Below are 19,482 nucleotides of genomic sequence, written 5' to 3'. Positions count from 1 at the left end.
GCTTTAAGCCAGCTGGGTGACTTTGGGTTAGTCACAGCTCTTCTGGAGCTCTCTCAGCCCCACCCACCTCACAGGATTATTGTTGTGTGGATAATAATAACACACTTTGTAAAACACTCTTGAGTGGGCATTAAGTTGTCCTGAAGGACGATATGTAAATTGAATGTTATTATTATTATTGAGTGGTAGCCCAAAATAATTCATTTTGCTACTAAATAAATTACTAAAAGTTCAAAAATGTGTTGTTAAAGGTAACTGATAACACTAATGAATATTAATAGATCTAAGATCACACAAACTAGAAAGATTATATTTGGACACAGACAGGTTTTCTTATGTGCTAATGGTAGTCAAAAATCTCTGTGCAGAATATGAAAAATAAAACTAACTTGAGGACCAGAAAATGAAGCACAAACATCCACCTCAGTGATCAACAGAAATTTTAACTTTGTACTTTGATGAGTGTCTGACATAAATCCATTATAAAACCACAATTTTCATAAATGATTAAATAAAACTGTGGCTTGAAGGTATAGCTTCTTTGCAATAAATATTTCCACATTGATTTAATCTGCATTGAGAAGCACACATACCATAATCACGTATCTGATTTTTCTTGTTATGAAGCAAGTCTCCCCTCATTTTTGTACTGCATACATTATTTTCCAGATGATACCTACTACTGAATGAACTCTTTCGCCCTGCTGTTTTTGACCTGCTGTCAATCAAACCATTGTTTTCTTGACACTCTCTCACCTTTTCATATGCCCCTCACCCCACTCATTTTCTTCTTCTTGCCTTTTATAGAACTGTTTGAAATACAGGAGTAGCACATGGTACAATCTTTTCTTGACATTACTGCTTCCGACTGCAGGTGGTGAAATTACACATGTTCTCCATTTTTAAACACCCTCTCTTCGTTCATGCATAGCTAGCTTGTTAGGGAGAGCAGTTTTGGCCTTGCCTACTCCCTGACATGCCAACTGTGTATAGTTTAGTAAATTAGAGTAAGGGGTCAAACACAGAAATAGAATTTTACAATGGAAAGCAACCCATTTTGACTTTGCCTGGGTACTTTGTATGAAATTGGCCATTCAGTTATTTATTTATTTATTTAAGCTATAGGATAGTCATTCATGCTTAAAAAATCTGATGCTTTCAAGTGCAAAATATGCTCTGCCTGGCCTTGACTATTCAGTGTTTACACTCCTTGAACACTTTGCAAACTGCTTTAGTGGCTGCCTCACATGACTTCCCTGTAAGAAGATGAGCCAATTCTCTACATTATAGACGGGAACTAATGCTGAGAGCACAGTGATGAACCCTGCAACACCATGAATTGCTCCTAGCAAGTACACACTTACAGAATTTTTTAAGTGTGAAACTCCTTCATGTATGTTATATTTTCTATACATGGAAATAATCACCATGTAGGAGACCACCGTAGCACCTCAAAAACCAACAAGATTTTAAGGGTATAAGCTTTCAAGAGTCAAAGCTTCATTCTTTAGATACCAATGAAACAATACCTATGAAGATCATGGTATTCTCTGTGCTGAAGAAGGGAGTTTGATTCTTGAAAGCTCATACCCTGAAAATCTTGAATCTTGGCAATGTGGTACGAAATATCAAAAATCACAGTCAGCTCTGTATTACGATAAAGTATGAGATGTGGAGAACTAGAATGTTGATATAAGCAAGCCTAATGAAATCTTTGTGTATTTTTTTGTTTTTTTTTCTTTCTTCTTGCTTTCCTCTCTTTTTTCTCTTTTCTTACTTTCTAGCTGTATAGAAAATCAATAAAATATTTATTTAAAAACATCTTGAATCTTGCTGTTCTAGTGCAAACTACCATTGCTACCCACCTGAAACCATGTAGGAAAAATATGTATCCTGTAATGTATTTGAATTCTTTCAAGAAGCCAGTATATGCAGTGGTTACTTATGTCCTTTCTGTGGAGTAAAAACTTAAAGCAAGCTTCACACTGTTTTCCTACAAGTTTTCCTACAGGGTCAAAGCTCTGTGAAGACAGTGTAATGTTTAAACCAGACATCAGTGTGCGAAATAGCACTGTGGCTGCTGGAATCAGTGTCCAGAAATGCATTAATTGCGAACTCTGTGGATAAACAAGATGATTTCGGGCAAAAAAATAGCTTTGCTCACCAATTTCTTTTCCAAATAATTCCAACCAGTGCACCGTTGCCCTTTCAGGAACAGCTGTCGCAGGTTCTTGATGCCATGTTTGAAAGGAAAGTGCAAACTCAGGAACACGTAATTGACCAAGGAGATGATGGAGACAACTTTTATGTTGTTGAACGGTAAGAAGCCAAAGCGTGGCTTTGTTGTTAATTTTATTACTTAGTTCCGTGTCTGACCCCCGAATAGTCTCCTAGTGGCATTCCATTAACTAATATAATAACTAAGAGTACATTGCTGGGGTAGAAAATTCTGTAATAGTTGTTTGCCATTTAAAAATAGGAGATAGTCTCCTGGGCATATACTGTGAATTGCAACAAATGCAGTCAAGAAGCACTACTGCATATATGGCTCATTCATTACTTGGAAATTGTATGCATAGGCCACAAGTAGCCACTTCACATGTGTGCCTGATCATGATAAACTGTAGCTTACAAATCACAATTAATTGAGAGTTAGTTAACTGTAGCTAAATCCAGACAATCCAACAAATTGGGGTTTGTTGGCTGCCATCACAACCAAGAGTTTGAACTAGTGCTTGTAGTTAGCTTGTTAGCAACAGAGTGCACTAATGGTGGTTGGTTGTGATGTTTGAATCATGGACTACAACTTTGAGCAGCACCATGTCTTACAGATGCCTGGCTACCGAGACATTATGACAAGGAAGTCCAGTGGCACTTTAGAAACCAACAAGATTTTCAGGGTACAAGCTTTCGAGAGTTAGAGCTCTCTTCAGATATCTTCTTTGGTATCTTAATAAGGGAGTTCTGACTCTCAAAAGCTTATACCCTGAAAATCTTGTTAGTTTTTAAGGTGTCACTGGACTCCAATTCTGCTGTTCTACTGCAGACCAACATGGCTACCCACCTAAAACTGTCAGTACAAGGAAGTATATTCTCCTTCCTTTTGGGCAAAGAGGAGGCAAGAAGCAAACAAGCTGGGGTATGTACACAAACCAGAATTTGTTACTTACGTCTGTTAGACTAACCAGACTTTGTTGCACAAACCACAGTTTAAACAAACCACCATTTATCATGATGTCTGAACTCAGGTGAGATAGTATTTTGGTCACCTCCCTGCAAAATCCATAGTTGAACTTGGGGCACCAACATTTTTATTTGTTCATATTATTTTTTTAGACTTGACCTGTTAAAGTGATAATTAAGACTCTTCTCTTTTACTGTCAACCTTTTCCAAACCATGGTTTATAGATGGATGCCAAACCCAGACTTGAGACAAGGTCTTATCGCTGATTTTTAAACATAGATTGTACAAACTTGACTGGTTGTCATCAAACCAACTCTGTGTCGGAAGAATATCATTTATTAGTTAGGGTTGTAAAATGTGTTTATATTCTTTTCAAGTGGTCTGAGATGGCCGTGGCACTGTTGCTGCTTCATGGTGAAAGTTTTGGAGATGAAGTTAATTCTTCTACAAATATGGTGAAATATGTCCATTTGTGGTTTCCTGTGAATCTAGAATGCTAACATATGTAAGCCTGAGGAATGCTGTGGATAGTGGGTATGGGAATGCAATCTCTGCCAGTGTTCAATTAAGCCTGAGTCACTCCAAGAATATTTCCATGGACTTTTAGTGAATTTGTTCTATTTTGAAAGGTGTTTGAAAACTTCTGCTTATGAAATAACTGTATTTCTGCTTGAACAGTCAAATTCTTGAGGACCATCATTCTGAAACGCAACTTGACCACTTCATACAAAAATGGGTTGCAGAATGTGTTTATATGCAGTTGTGCACATGGAAGGCACTCACAGTGGTGGTCTTTCCATGTTTCCTCCAACTGCTCTCTGTAACCCCTGCAAAGGGGAGTTTGTGGGGTGATCACAGAACCTGTATACAATAAGACCCTGGCCAGATGGGATCGCACTAAGGAGGAGAATCGAGCAAACTCACTTCTACCTCACTCTTCTCCCAGCAGAGGTGGCAGAGGGAGCTTTCCATGGGCACACGAGGAAGGTGGGGATTATTTTTTCTGATTCAACTCCCCCCTCACTGCAGTCTCTCTGTGCATTGTGTGTTTTTGCCCAGGGAGTTCCTGTGGTTCCCACCCCAGTAGTGCCTTTTCAGGGGTTGCAGAGGCTGCTGTGGGAAAGAGGGAAAGATACACACTATGAACACCTTCTACTCCTGCAGACATAGGATCCATAGGAGATACCTGAACACAAAAACAACAAAGGCAAAGGGCAAGTTATTTAACACGTACAGGGGTATCTTCTGTCCAAATCACAATAGAGAGATTTGAAAATGTATCTTCTCTTTTTTTGATGGAAGGAGGGGAGAAAAGATGGCCTTCCTTGGTTTGTGCTTTTTTACTAGTATTTTCATTTGTTTTAATGCCCAGGATTTTTTTCCTCTCTGTGATTGCAGGGGACTGTATGATATTTTTGTAGCACGAGATGGCCAGTCCCGCTGCGTTGGCCGCTATGATAATCGTGGCAGCTTTGGAGAGCTGGCCTTGATGTACAATACTCCTAGAGCTGCAACAATTGTTGCTACAACTGAAGGATCCCTTTGGGGACTGGTAAGTTTTTCCTTTTTGGTGTGAAATTGTTCTCATTTGCTTGTATTATGCCATGGTAAATAATGTTTATCAACTCTGACAATTGTTCCTCACTCAGCAACCTCAGTACATGTTGTTTTGCCAGTTCCTGATTTGTCAGAGCTCATTATTTTCATTCCCGAAAAGCTTAAAAATTGATTGTTAGACATTTGGAGGCCTTAGTCCTGTGGCCCCCAACCCTTTTGAGCAGAAGAAACCTTTGAAATTCTAACACAATTTGGTAGATGGAACTACAGAATGGCTGCCACAGGAGGCGGAGCCTACCATACAATATTAGCAAGTGAGGTTATGCATAACTAATAGTAACTTAAAGCATTTCAGGCAGAAGTTCTACTTGATACAAAGTCTTTTAAAATGAACACATTGCTTAAAAATATTTTCTTTCTTACACCTTCAGTCATACAGTGCTGTGGTAGCAATGCTTTTAAAAATCTGCAAAGCCAATCAGATCTCCAATGGCCAATCAGGACTAGGCAAAAGCCACACCTACCCCTACTCTCTTTTTAGAAACGCTTTGTGTGCGCCAGGAAAAGTATCGGCAGACACCATGGCACCCACAGGAATCACACTGGGGACCCCTGCTTTAGCCATTCTCCGAAACTACGTACTGGTTGTAAAGGGCTTGTACCAAAGCAGGCTCCTAACTGTGAGACTATTTCCTAAGAAACCGGTTCTCTGTCCTAGACAGCCAGTTCCTTATGATGGGTTTAAGCTTTTCTGAACATTCATTGCTCTCTCCCCCCAATATATATATAAGATGGGCAAGGAGCAGAATGGCTGTTCTGATTGCTGGCTAAACATTTATCTTATTGAGTTTATTATTATTCAGCTAAGACTGCAAAAAATGTACAGTGCCTCATGCAAAAATTATGGTGGGCAGGATTACTTAAGGAGGGAATAGCAGCCATATATGTAATGTTTTTTCATGCCTAGTTTTACTTCTTTCTTTGAAGCTCAAATCTTTCTCTCCCCCTACCTCACTCTGCCATGTCATGCTGCAAACGGCTTTTCAAATTGGCACGACAGGCTGCTATTGAAGAATCACAAGTCAAAACTCCCTTAGGCGCACAGAGCAATTTGTGCAGTTTTTTGGGGTCATGGCCAATATTAAATGTGCTAGTTGCTCGTTTTGCTGTATAATTGGTTTTTCACATCTGCTTTGGGGAATCTATATATGGATATTGCAAATGTCTGTATAAATTCTCTTGTCCCAGAGTGGGTCTGAAAAGAGCTTTGCCAAATCCCCCCCAAACTAACAGTCGCACTGCTTTTCCTGGAATATGTTTACAAAATGAACAACTTTCCTTCCAGCACTAATCTGTGGTATTTGTGCAGCTGCTAATTTCGGAGCACTTCATAGTTGCCTGCTGGAGTTTGCCTTGGTGACTCTGACGTCACAGAGGCCTTTGAAGTCTCTTGGATTAGATATACACTGTATTCACTGAGCTTCATGGCAACCTCTATTAAATCCATCTGTATGGTAATAGAATTTTGATGATCAGTTGGTGTTCTTGTACAGCACTATCCTTGTGCATCTTTGGGCACGTGCTCACAGATTTGCCGTGCTTTTCCTGGCTCTTTATTAAAAACGATAAAAAATTCATGCAAATAATGCCGGCAATACTCAAGAGTAATTTACTGATCAGTGATGGGCAAAACAAATGATAACGTTTTATTCCAGATATATTTTTCAATTGAGACCTTCTTCTAGAATGAATACTTTTTAACAGAATCACTAAAAGGTTGGTGAGGAATGCAAATAGCCTCACTACTTAAATTCTTATTGGGAGAGTTTTACTTGTCTATAATTATATTCCCACTTAATTACCTACATCATTGTCAAGTTTCCAGAGATTTTCTCCTTCTTTTGTACTGCCACAGCCCTGGAGGCACTTATGAATGACAGACAACCCCCCCTCCCCCCCCAAATGTAGGAACCATTAACTAAGCTGCATTGCAAGTCTGCACTGACAAAAAGGAAATTGAATTATCATTTTGTGCTGCGCTTGCACAACCATTAAAATATGGACTTATCTTGCTGTAGTGCACAATTGGCTACTTCTGGAAACGTTTGTTAACAATAAGATTGAAGTCCAGTAGCATCTTAAAGCCGAACAAGATTTTTAGGGTATATGCTTTTGAGAGTCAAAGCTCCCTTCTTCAGATACCAGCTTCTTCATAGATCTTTGACTCTTGAAAGCTTATATCCTGAAAATCTTGCTTGTCTTAAAGTGCTACTGGACTCAAATCTTGCTGTCCTATGGCAGACCAATACCCAACTGAAAATTCTGTAACGATGTAGAGTTCTTTACTTTGTAAAGAAGTTTTCTCTACCGTTCCTTGACATACTGTTTCTCTGACATAATTCTGGATTCCTTTCTCTCATCATTTTGCTCTTTATTTGAGAAAGGCATTTGTTTCAAAGACTGTTTGCAGAATAACTTAACTGAATGCAAATGTGTACACAGGAATTCTCTTTTGTTTAATTTTTTAAAATACCTAAATATACATGAGCAGATCTTTGAGAATTCCAAAGTGAATCCAGAGGTATATACACTGTCACCTCCCAATCATGGATGCACAGTGTGTCTTTTTCAGTCATAGGAGCTCATTCCTCTGGGATCATGGCACTCTTACAATAGAGAAGCCACCTCTTTGAATCTTGTATAGTTTAAACTGGTGGTAAGAGCATGAACCAAGGTCCCCTGGTCCCCTACTAGTACCCATATCTGCTACGACAAAACCTTAACCCTGCTGTGTATGATCATCTTGCTCCCTGTGGTCAAAATTGAACCATGTTCTCATCCTAGTCTGTTGCTGAATTGGATACTTCCCCTGTCATCAAATCACGTACTGGGTGTCATTTACAGCATGGTCATGTTCAGGCCATAGACAAATCATCTTCCTTTTTTCTGTATGGCATCTCAAGACCTGTCTTTCTGTATCTACACGTTTGCAGAAAGTCTTTACACAAAACTGTCCTCAGTTTCTGTTGGCTCCCTTATTATTGACACAGGAGGTTTTTTTAAAAAAGCAGGAACAGAATGGCAAGGATAAGAAGGCAGAGAGACTTGTTTTTAAAAAAATAAGTGACATGCAAAATGGCTGCCTGTCTTGTGAAAGGCACATGGTTACAGAGTTAAAATCTTTGTGTGCAGCATGTTCTCTTTACGTGGTAGAAAGACACTGATTCATGCATACACAAGAGTGATTCTGCATGCTAAAAGGGCATATGAATTTTGCAGCATGGTGGTAGTTGCGTCAACGTTTCTGCCTACTGCATGGATTAGTTTATGGCACATTGGGACAAAAATAACACTGCTCTGCCCTTTCTGACAGTACAAATACATAGTCCTTGTACATGTGTGTACATTTAGAGGGTATGAAAACTTAACATGGGAATTTGGTCCTCAAAGCAATCTCTAGAGTGTTTGGAGAATTCCTAACCCACCGTGTCTTACACTACCATCTAGTGGCCACATTATATTTCATTGATTCCTACCCAGAGATGAGAATAGAATAAACATGGGCGTTGCTACACTAGTTGCTGCTCCAGAAGATAGGGGGAGTCTTCTGGTCTCCATTGGACTTGCTCTGTGGACACTTATGGCCAGTTGTCTGCGCTAGTGGCCACTTGGGACAGTGTGACGACAGGTGCTAGCTGGAGGAAGCTTGGCTGACTCTGTCTGTTTCTCTTTCTTTCCCCCTTCCCATTAGGAACTGGTTGTGTGGCCAGCTTGGGGGACTTCTCTATGCTTATCCTCTTTGTGTTTGTTACCTGAATTATATAATGACGGAGGGAAATAAGCTTCTTTCTCGTGCTGTTTCTTAAAGGATCGAGTGACATTCAGAAGAATTATACTGAAAAACAATGCAAAGAAAAGGAAGACCTATGAACTATTTATCGAGTCGGTGCCCCTTCTTAAGTCACTGGAGGTAAAATTCTTTATCTGAGGTGATTCACAAAGAATTATTAGCTGGGGAGAACTCTTGTAGATGCCTTTTCAGCACTTGTAGGTTGGCATCTTGCCTTAGTGGATTGGCAGTGATTTGTGAAAGCAGGTGCTACATTGTGTTGACTGCAGCAAATTTCAGATACTTAGTGTAAATTACTAAGGTCAAAGGACTGCTAGCGGATGGGCAAACAGGACCTTAGAATAAACAAGTGGAGGGCCTGCAATTTTCCCTTCTTCTACCATGTTGTCATCTTTTCTTTCCCTGCCCCCCATAGCCTTTCTCCCTTCCTGTTTCCTTCTCCTCGCGTTCTCTGCCACTGTCTTCATACACACACCCCACCAGCAGCCTCTCTCTATGGTCCAGATGAAGGTGCTGTTGTGAGGTGGGCCCATGTTGGGACCCATGCAAGGACTCGCAAGAGAGATGCTTCACTTTTCCTTGTATCCTGTTTCTCAAGCTATTTCCTCTTCCCCTTCTCCTGACAGCCTCCCTATGTCCTCCTTTCCTTCAAATCCACTAAACAACTTGCCTTTTATCTCTCCCATCTTCATCAGTATTTATTAATTTACTTAATTTATTGCCTTCCTCCACAGTGAGGGTTCAAAGCAGCTTATAAAATTATTTTGCCTCTATATTGTCCTCACAACAACCTTGAGAGGTAGGTTAGGCTGAATGTGCATGACTGGATCAGAGTCACCTAGTGAGCTTCCACAGAAGAGTTGTGATTCGAGCCTGGGTCTCCCAGATCCTGCTCTGAAACTCTAATCTTTACACTACACTGGCTTTTGCTGGGAGGTGGGCTGCTGTTGAACAGTAGCAGGCAGCCAGGCCTGGGTGAGCCATGCAAGTCATGTGGTATCAAGTCACTGGTGGTTGCTGCCAGGTCTGGTCCCAATAAGTCCTCCCTCAAAGGCCAAAACAGCCCAGGAAAGGGCCCTACTCCCTCATTCTGCCTTTTCCTGATAGAAACCAAGTCTTGAACACTTACTAAACTGTTCTGGTTGCCTAGCAACAGCCACTAAGGGCATCTGGTTAAAGCTACAGGTGCTGCTTTTATTATTTTGTTTTTTAATCCCTCAATGTATTTTTTTTTAAGATTTCAGATTTTTCTTCAAACCTGATGCATGTTTGAGGAGTGTAGGAAGATCTGTCTTGTCTGTTCATGGCTCCAATTAAGTATCTAGATATCAGAGCCACTTGGCTATTAGTATATAAGATTGCAAAGCTATTTTAAGCAAAGGTATGATTTCTTGGAACGCTCTTATGATGCAAAAGAATGAGATGGAAAGTGCTGCTTGTAAATTCTCATGTGTTTGTTTAAACTATTTTTACTTCTTTTTTCCATATAAAGAGGGGTCTTAGAGCAATAAATGACTATATTTCTTTCTCTTGCAGCCTTCAGAGCGAATGAAAATTGTTGATGTAATAGGAGAAAAGAATTATCAAGATGGGGAGCGCATTATTTCTCAGGTATATAAGCACAGTTTCCTCATGACTTACTCCATGGTAATAGGTGACTTTGCTTGCCTTCATTTGCTACATTTTGAACATGAATTGTTCTTCCCCATTTCCACTGATAAAACTTATTTATGCCTACTTAACAGTTTATTTTACTCGTACATCGTCAATCTATTTTTTATGTGAAATAAACCATTCTGGATACCCTCTACATTACTCAGTTTTCTCAAAACAGCAGGAAGATGGTGATCCTGAGATACTGCTTGCTAGTGCTCTGAAAATAGAATGGGCAAAGATTGTCCAACTTCTAACATACCGAAAGGATTAAGTGCCTGACTTGCCTTTATAAGGATCTTGTTTTAAAGCTGGGAATATGTTATGTGGTTAGCCAGCATTCCAGAATATTTATCAAGCGCACCCTTTTTCTTTAACAACATTTATTAGAAGAACTGGCCCTTTGGCCTTTACTGCCTCCCTTGGGAAATATTACACGGATGATAGAAGCATCAGCTGGCAGAATGCTCCCTTCTGTATAACTTCTAAAGCCACAGGAGATTTTCAGGGCTAGCCCTGGATAGAAATGGCCTGGTATGTGTGTGTGTTTGTTTCTGAGGATTTTTTCAGAAAAATAATCTCCAAAGGAAAAATTGAGACACTTTGGAGAGCGTTAAAAAAAATCCTACAAAACTTTTTTTTTTCCTTTGGAATGAGTGAAATACTTTTGCAGGCAAGTTGTTTTACTCACTGAAAATGTAAATGTAGTAGGACTGTGCATAATAAGAATACCTAAACCGAAAATATACACGGAAATAGCTGTTTTGCATCATTACCTTGATTTTCCAGAACAGTAACACAAATCCAAGATGCTTGGGAATAATGAAACTCTCCCCCTGAAAATACTCATTTTTTCCCCCAAGTTCCAATGTTTTACCAGCCATGAAGCAAGAACACCTGTTTTTCTTTGCTTTTTGCTGACTAAGTGGACAATGGTGTTTCTCCCTTCCAATCTGTTCCTTGCACGAGAGGAGCACAGAGCACTCCCAGCTGATTCCAAGTTGCAGAGAGCTGCTATTCTCTTTCCCTTGTCTGTGGTGGGGTGGAGAGAGATTTTTTGCCCCTTCTGAAAGTAGAAAGCCTGGGCTTGTACAGGGGCCTGTAGAATTCAGACCCTTTGTCCAATTTGCATGAAATGTGACTGTTCTTTGATGGACAGGCAGAAGAAGCTCTGCTGCAATTTTGATGAGATTTGGTTGAAAAACAATGACTCCAGCTGCCTCACCATATAAGCCCCATTGAGAATAATGGCAGATTGACCAGGGTGGGGGTGGGAACCCTGCAAAGGAAGCCTCTCTTTCTGTGTGTATAAAAGAAAACAGACGGAAGACCACAACAGGGGAGGATGGCAAATGCCGAGTTTGCAGCAGAAAGGTAAATAATATTGTCAGTCACTGTAAAAGTAGGAAAATGAAATGAATGCAACAGCTTTTTTAAAAATGCTAGTGGACAGGTGGAGCTCTCTTGCTGGCTGCTGCTTAACAGTCATTTTAGGAACCAGTAGACAGAACTTAATATGGCTGTGCTGAGAGGGACCTAATTTTGAGGTCTGTAAAATTGACTCCCTTTGTCAAATTTATTTAGAACTTGGGGTTCTTTGGCAGGCAGAAGAAGTTCATTGCAATTTTGGTTTCATTTGGTTGAAAAACTGACTCCAGCCTCCCTGAAAAGGGGAGTCTGCAGTCCAAGGAATTTCTTTTTACATGACTGTTAAAAAGTTCAAGGTTTTTGGAACTCTTTTATGCATACTAGAGTGCAGCATCAGCCCCTTGTGCAACTACTATTCAGTAGTGATGACTCTGGCCCATTTTTTCTTCTTTCCCAAGCCAAAGCATTCAGAACTTACACTGTGCTTCAAGTATCTTGTGATGTCTGTCTCATATTTAATTGACAAAATATGGACTTTGTTCTCTCCCTCTCTGTACTGTGCTTAGCCTTTTCTAGCAACTGTTTTGGAAATCAGCACACAATCTAATTTGAAAGGTAGAATTTGAGCAGAACTGCATAAAGTTAAACCACGTCTGATTAATTTTTTCTTGGCTTCACAGGGTGATAAAGCAGACAGCTTTTACATTGTAGAATCTGGTGAAGTAAAAATCTTGATTAAAAGCAAGGTGAGTTCAAATAAGCTTGTGAAATACAATAACCAGTCACTTGAAAATGAGAGAGGAAAAATGGTCAGGGAAGGTGACCAAAGTTGAACCCCCCCTTCCCCTGAGTGTTCTAATATGGCTAGATCTTCCTGAATCCTGGGGTCATTTGGAGTAAAAAGTGCACAATGAAGTATCTATGAGTGCATGACAGGTGGATTAAGGCCAAAGTAAGCAGTGAACAGGAGTCTTCACCAAGCCTCTGGCAGAGTAAATACACTGATCTGGCCATCACAATTGTCATATTTATAAAGGTGATGTGCTTTAAATTCAGTCTGCTTCAATTGGGCAGAATTCTGGAAAGAAATCCAAGTTCAGCTTTAAGGAGTCACTTTGCTCTGTTACATTTATCTGACAGTAAAATAGATGGTGTAGTCAAAAGAGAGCGAACGGACGATCTTAGAAGCCTAGAGACTGCTTTCTCTGGAAAATGGCTGACTCGAGGCCTGAGTAAGATGACAGTGGATGCAGAATTAGTTGAGCAACCGGAGAGCTAGTTCCTCTGTTTTATTTCCAGGAATGGTGATTGCTATGTGCAAGTCTGACTTGGTAAAAATGTGGTATGAGGTGTGTGTATGTATCGATATTGAATCAGAGAGCTTGAAGAATGTCCTATACATGTGTACATATTTGTACATTAATTGGTCATAGGGAGTAGGGGTGTGCACCCAAAAAAGATTCAGGTTTCCCTAAGCGAGGAAAAAATGGGAAAACTCCAATCCCAAAGTTGCAAGCCGCTTCAGGATTATTAGGGAAGATTTGGCCATTCTTTCTACTGGGAAATGACACTCCAGGCTATCTGGGGGCCTGGAGGGGCAATTTCTTCCCTAATAATGCCAAATTTGCAGGGGACCCTCTCCTAACTCTCCTCTCATGACAACCCAAGTTTCAGGGAGATTGGACATTGGGGGGGGCATGTTATAGCCCCCCAAAGACGGTGCCTCTATCCACCACCAACCTCCATTGTTCCCTATGGGGGACCAAAATGCACCAAACGTGCAAGGGACCCTCTCCTAACACTCCTCTCATGACCAGCCAAGTTTCAGAAAGATTCAACTTCAGGGAGCCATGTTATGGTCCCCAAAGAAGGTGCCCCTATCCACCGCTGATCTCCATTGTTCCTTATGAGGACCAACCTTCACATCAGAGAATCAATTTAAAATACACAAAACCATATGAAACACACTCTTGCAACTAGAAGTATACTGAAGCGCCCCCCCCCCCCCAATATATAGCCAAACTGATGCAAGGGGAACAACTTCACACCAGAGAATCACACTAAGAAAAATTTTCCCTCCCCGCAAAGAGGGAAAAAATCACTCTCAAACCAGTGTCCTCCAGGTGCAGTCATCAAGTCCAGTCAAGTCCAGGTTCGTTTTGCTTGCAAAATGCTAACCCCAGCCATGTTAGAAAGCCCCCCCTAGTTTTCCCCATAGGAAACAAAGGAGACTGGTTTGAGAATTCTGAAACTTGGGTGGGGGGGTCTTGAGAGGACAGGTAGGAGTACATCCCCTGTAAATTTGGTGCATTTTGCTTGCAAAATGCCACCCCCAGCGACCTAGAAAGCCCCACTAGCAGTGGAAACACCGTTTCCTCTTGGCGTTCCTTAGGAATGGCAAGGGAAAGGCTGCTTCTGCGCTACTTGAAGCTTAACGAAGCATTCTGAAATGCTTTGGTAAACTTTGCTTCGGTATTTCCAAATCGCTTCAGCAGTGCTGAGACTGATTCAGGAATGCCAAAGCATCCCAAATCGGGCGTGATCTGTAACCCAAAGCTCACATCCCTAATAGAGAGTATTTGGGCGTTTTTAGAGATGATGTTGTTCTTATGCAGACGGGCCTTTGTGTAGGAAGAAAAGCATTTATGCTAGTGGTTCTCAGGCTGTTGGTCGAGACCCCAAATTGAATCATGATTCTTTTGTGGGTGGCTCGTGAAGCCAGGAGGGAAGAAGTGGAACACAGTGAGCTGCTAGCAGAAGAGGTTCTGGAAAACTCAATGGCAAATTTTGTGTTTGCCATTGCACTTTCCATAATGTGCAAAATGGCCATGTTGGTCATCTTGTTGCTTAATCATGCTATATATTGATACTAAATGTGAAAAATAAAATGTAAAACCTTTAGTGTTAACTGATGCGTTTTATGTTATGGAGAAGGAAAGCAGTGTGGAGGGTTTTTTGCCACCAGCAAAGAGCAGGTTGTGTTTAGGAGAGGGTCTAGTTTACATAGCTGTGTATGAAAATTCCACTGGTGTTTGGTTTTTCTGCCGTTAATAGTTTGGATGCTGCCATTTCCAAGCTGTATGCTCATGGCTATACAGACATCTGCAGAATATTCCTATGTGATTGCAGATACATGTTTGAGTTTATTTGTTTGCCTTGGGAAAATGTTACATGAAATGGTCCTCATGAGCAATCTCATGCCTAGAAAATGTCATTTGTGAATTTGCCATTAGTCATATTGACATACATCCTTCCTCTCCACTGGGCAAAGTTTGAAGCCTGCCTCCAGCCTAAGACAGCCTGTTATCATTGATAGCTTATTTCAAAACTAAGAATAGAAGCTGGCTTGGATCTCACAGAGCTCTTTAGCCGTTAGAAGGATTTTTGTCATTGAGGCGTGGCTTTCTTTTCTTCCCTTCTGCTGCAGCCCAAAATTCTGAGGGTGGAAGCTGAGAAAGTTTCACTCTGCAGACAGGGAGTCTGTTTATCAGAAGAAATTATTTGTGGCATCCATCCTATAGGGTTGGTGCAGATATTCTTTGGAGCTGTGGATAAGGCCTAAAGGATGTATAGTCTCACCTGGTTTAACAGTTGATAGCTGAAAAGTTGATAGTTGGTTGAAAAGGCCAGCAAGGGAGAGGAAGGAGTTAATAATAATAACTGTGCTTCATCTTCGTTCTTCTGTGCCTCCACACATGGGGACTGCGCAGGCGCAGGCCAGCCGCCGGAGAATTTTCTAGAGCTTCCATGGCTCCGAAGGGGCCGTTTGTCGCGCGCCTCAGCGACCGTTTTCCCGCCCAAACGGTCACGTGATCCTCCAGCGACCAACGGCCCCTTCCCTCAGTTCTCTTCTTGCCGCCGCTTGGAGAGAACGTGAGCTTCGTTGCTCTGTGCTTTTTTGTGCTTCGTGCTTTATTCTGACTGATTGCTTGGCTTTTGACTTCGGACTTCGTGACCTCGGCTATTCTTCGGATCTCGTTTGGACTTTGTTGTGGACTCGGTAATTTGACTCGGACTGTTTTTGACCTTCCTTTCGCGTGCCCCTGAAGATGGCCTCAAAGGCTCTCTTCAAGCATTGCCTCCAATGCCACACTAAAATGGCCAAGACCGATGGCCATGAACTGTGCTTGTTCTGTTTGGGGGAGACCCATAATGTAACGGCCTGTAAAATTTGCCAGGGCTTCACCAACAAGGCCCGACAGGAGCGCAAGGCCCGACTTAACTCCTCCCTGTGGCAGAAGGTCATGTCCGGAGGCGCCCCGTTGCCCTCCTCCAAGGCCGGCCCTAGCCCCTCTGCCGAACGGCATTCCAGAGCTGGCTCAGTGGCCTCCGCGAGGTCGGGGTCGAAACCGCGTCCCCCGAGTGCCTCGGCGTCGAGAGCGGCCTCTCCAGCGCAGGGACCGGTGCGGCCGCCCCGTAGCGCATCTTCCACCAGGTCGGATCCGAGACCGACATCGGAACCGAGGATCCGTCTACCGAGTCCCCGATCGGAACCGACGACCGGGTCGATTCCGGTAAAACCTAAGAGATCGAGGCCGAGGTCCCCTTCGAAGGCGAGGAGCGCGTCGGTTCCGAGGTCTTCTTCGGAACCGGCGAAGAAGAAGAAGAAGACCAAACATCACCGGTCGCCGCATCCCGCTCCCCAGGAAGAGGTCATCGTGCTTCCTCACACGCCTTCCCCTCATCTGGATTCCCCGGAGCCAGAGGACATCTCCGTGCCGGTGCCGGATCCGATGGCCTTCGAGACGGTGCCCGCAGAATTCTCTTCGGGACCGGAGCCGAGCCCGCGCCGTCGGGTCCGAACATCGCCTGCTCTTCGGTCGCCGAGGCTGGAACCGAGCCCGTCTCCTCGTCGGAGCCGTCCGTCGCCTGCCCGTCCGTCTCCACCAGCTGCCGGTCGTGAGCGACGTCGGTCTGGGGACAGTGTCCGATCGGTCCGGTCCACTGCGTCCCGACATCGACAGGCCTCCTACCTCCCCTCGCCATACCATTGCCAGTGGGAAGGGGCACCTGCAGGTTTCTCCGTGTCGGAACCGAGGCCTTCGACATCGAGGTCGACGTGGGCTCCCCCTCCGCACCAGGTTCCGGAATCCCAGCTCGGTTCCGATGAGGAGGATGTGGAGAGCTTTGGCGGCTACCGGTCGGAGTCCTGGTCCGAACCATCGCCAGCTGAAGAGCTTGTACCATCTGCGGACTCGCCATTCGAGGACCTCCGCATCTACGCCGACCAGATGGCAAGGATGGCCAAGGCTCTCGAGATGGACATCTCCTCGGCAGTTCCCCAGACCAAGGACAAGCTCCTCAAACGTATCTATGGAGACAACCCGGCATACGTTGGCTTCCCCATGCTCGAGGGTCTTGAGGAAATCGTGGAGAAGGTGTGGCAGGTGCCCTGCGATCAACCTCCAACATCCAAGAGGATTGAGCAGCTCTACAAGATCAAGCAGGGTACCTGGCCGGCGCTGGTGAAACACCCTCCACCTTCCTCCTTGGTCACAGAGGAGTTCAACCCCAGGCGATCGGGTCACTCCTCGGTACCTGCCGATAAGGAGGGCAAAAAACTGGATGCCATGGGCAGGCGCCAATACATTGTTTCTTCCCTAGGTCTGAGGATTGCCAACTATCAGACCATCATGGCAGGGTACCAGCTGTACCTCTGGGAGAAGTTGGCATCCTATACACGAGACCTCCCTCCTGAGCAGAAGGCTGTGGTGTCCCTGCTGCAGACAGAGGCTGTGAGGCTGTCTAAGCAGCAGATGAACGCTGGAAGCCACGCTGCTGACACTGCTGCTAGAGGGATGGCTTCGGCGGTGGTCCTCAGGCGCCACTCCTGGTTGCGGTCTACGGCCCTGTCCCAAGAGGTGCGTTCCAGAGTGGAGAGCATGCCATTTGAGGGGGATTCGCTCTTTTCCAAAGCGACCGACGAGACCCTGAAGAAAAAGAAAGAGGACCGGCAGACGGCGCGGTCTTTGGGTCTGGCTCCAGCGGACAAGCCCTCCTCCAGGTCACGGTACGCTCCCCGATCTGGCCCTTACCATTACCAGGGCAGATACCATCAACAGCGGCCAGGCTACCAGCAGTATCCTGCCTACCAACAGCGGCCTTACCCTCCCGCACAACAGCAGAGGAGGCGTCAGCCCTTCAAGCCTCGTCCGGCACAACAACCGGCCCAGCAGAAGGATCAGCAGGGCACCGGGAGGCAGTACTGACGGGTCACGCCAGCCGTATCCCCGAACTTTTCGGACAGACTTAGTCCACTCCTCTCTGAGTGGGAGTCAATAACATCTGACTCATGGGTCTTAACTATTGTTGAACTGGGATACGGGCTGGAGTTCGTTGAGCTGCCTAGATGCAGTTCACCCCTGACAGCTGTCAATAACACTATGGCCGAGCTGGATGCGGAGATCGTGTCGCTCTTGGCCAAGGGTGCTGTGGAAGAATTGCCCTATGAGGACTCTGTGAAGGGATTCTTCTCTAGGTTCTTCCTGGTCCCTAAGAAGGATGGGGGCTTACGTCCCATCTTAGATCTGAGGGGCCTTAATGCCTTCCTCAAGGTGACCAAATTCAAAATGGTAACGTTGGCGGCTGTGATCGCCTTGCTGAAACAGGGGGATTGGTTTGCGGTTCTTGACTTAAAAGACGCATACTTTCACGTGGGCATACGGAAGGAGCACAGGAAGTACCTGAGCTTTGTTTACCGGCAAAGGGTTTTCCGGTATAAGGTGCTCCCCTTTGGCCTGTCCACTGCCCCACGAGTGTTCACTAAATGTGTGGCCCCTGTGGTTTCCTTCCTACGGGAAGAAGGCTGTACCATCTTTCCGTACCTCGATGACTGGCTCATCGTGGCTGAATCAGAGTCTAGGCTGGTGCAGGACATTGGCTTGGTACTTAGCACTTGCCAACGCCTGGGGCTCCTGGTGAACTTGGAGAAATCCAAACTGGTGCCCAACTGCAAGGTGTCCTACATTGGTGCACTGTTAGACTCTGTGGAGGGTAAGGCCCTGCTCCCCTTGGAGAGGGCTCGGTCCCTAAGGGGTCTAGTGTCCATGTTTAAAAGGAACCGGTTCCAGTCTGTGCGCACTATCCAGTGCTTACTAGGGCATATGGCAGCGGCCACCTCTGTGGTGCCTTTCGCTAGGCTGCGTATGCGCCCTCTACAGAACTGGTTTGTGCGGAGGTATGATGCTCTACTGCACCCTCCGTCCCTCAAATTCTCTATCCCGAGGGTCATCCTCTCCTCCTTGGACTGGTGGCTGTCTGATGACAACTTGTTTAGAGGGACCCCTTTCGGGTATCAACACCATGACATCACGGTTACCACTGATGCCTCTCTGTTGGGATGGGGGGCTTACTGTGGTGATGTGTCGCTGCAAGATGTCTGGTCTGACAGGGAAAAGACCCTCCATATCAATGTGCTTGAACTAAGGGCCATTCGTTTCGCACTTGTGTCTCTTACAGCACTGCTGAGAAATCGTCAGGTCTTGGTACAGACGGACAACACGACTGCCATGTACTACGTGAATCAGCAGGGGGGCACAGTGTCCATGGCCCTGTGCCGGGAAGCCACACTCACTTGGCAGTGGGCTATCAAGAACGGCGTGTCGCTTCGTGCTATACACGTGGCTGGGTCGGACAATGCCCGGGCAGATGCCCTCAGCAGGGTCCCTTTACTGGAACACGAGTGGGAACTGAACGTAGAGTGTGTTGGGCCGATCTTCCAGATGTGGGGTCATCCAGTGATAGATGTGTTCGCCACTGCGGCGACCACCAAGGCCCACACGTTCTGTTCCAGGGCAGGGAGCGACCCCCTCTCTATTGGGGATGCCTTCCAGTTTACGTGGACGCAGGGCTTGCACTACATGTTTCCTCC

At 44.4% G+C, this 19,482-nt stretch overlaps 1 protein-coding gene across 1 annotated transcript in view; it reads left to right on the top strand.

Moving 5' to 3' along the window:
• PRKAR2A (protein kinase cAMP-dependent type II regulatory subunit alpha) overlaps positions 1-19,482 on the top strand; it is a 145,320-nt gene that overhangs the window by 117,071 nt on the left and 8,767 nt on the right. Inside the window, exons 5-9 of the mRNA XM_054976940.1 lie at positions 2,213-2,319; positions 4,583-4,736; positions 8,610-8,711; positions 10,128-10,202; positions 12,293-12,358. Of these exons, the coding sequence (XP_054832915.1) occupies positions 2,213-2,319; positions 4,583-4,736; positions 8,610-8,711; positions 10,128-10,202; positions 12,293-12,358 (504 nt within the window). The remainder of the gene's footprint in view (positions 1-2,212; positions 2,320-4,582; positions 4,737-8,609; positions 8,712-10,127; positions 10,203-12,292; positions 12,359-19,482) is intronic.

This window comes from Eublepharis macularius, chromosome 4 (assembly GCF_028583425.1).
Source record: "Eublepharis macularius isolate TG4126 chromosome 4, MPM_Emac_v1.0, whole genome shotgun sequence".
Lineage (NCBI taxonomy): Eukaryota > Metazoa > Chordata > Lepidosauria > Squamata > Eublepharidae > Eublepharis > Eublepharis macularius.
The sequence above is the reverse complement of the archived record's forward strand: the minus strand, read 5'-3'. Positions and strand labels throughout refer to the sequence as shown.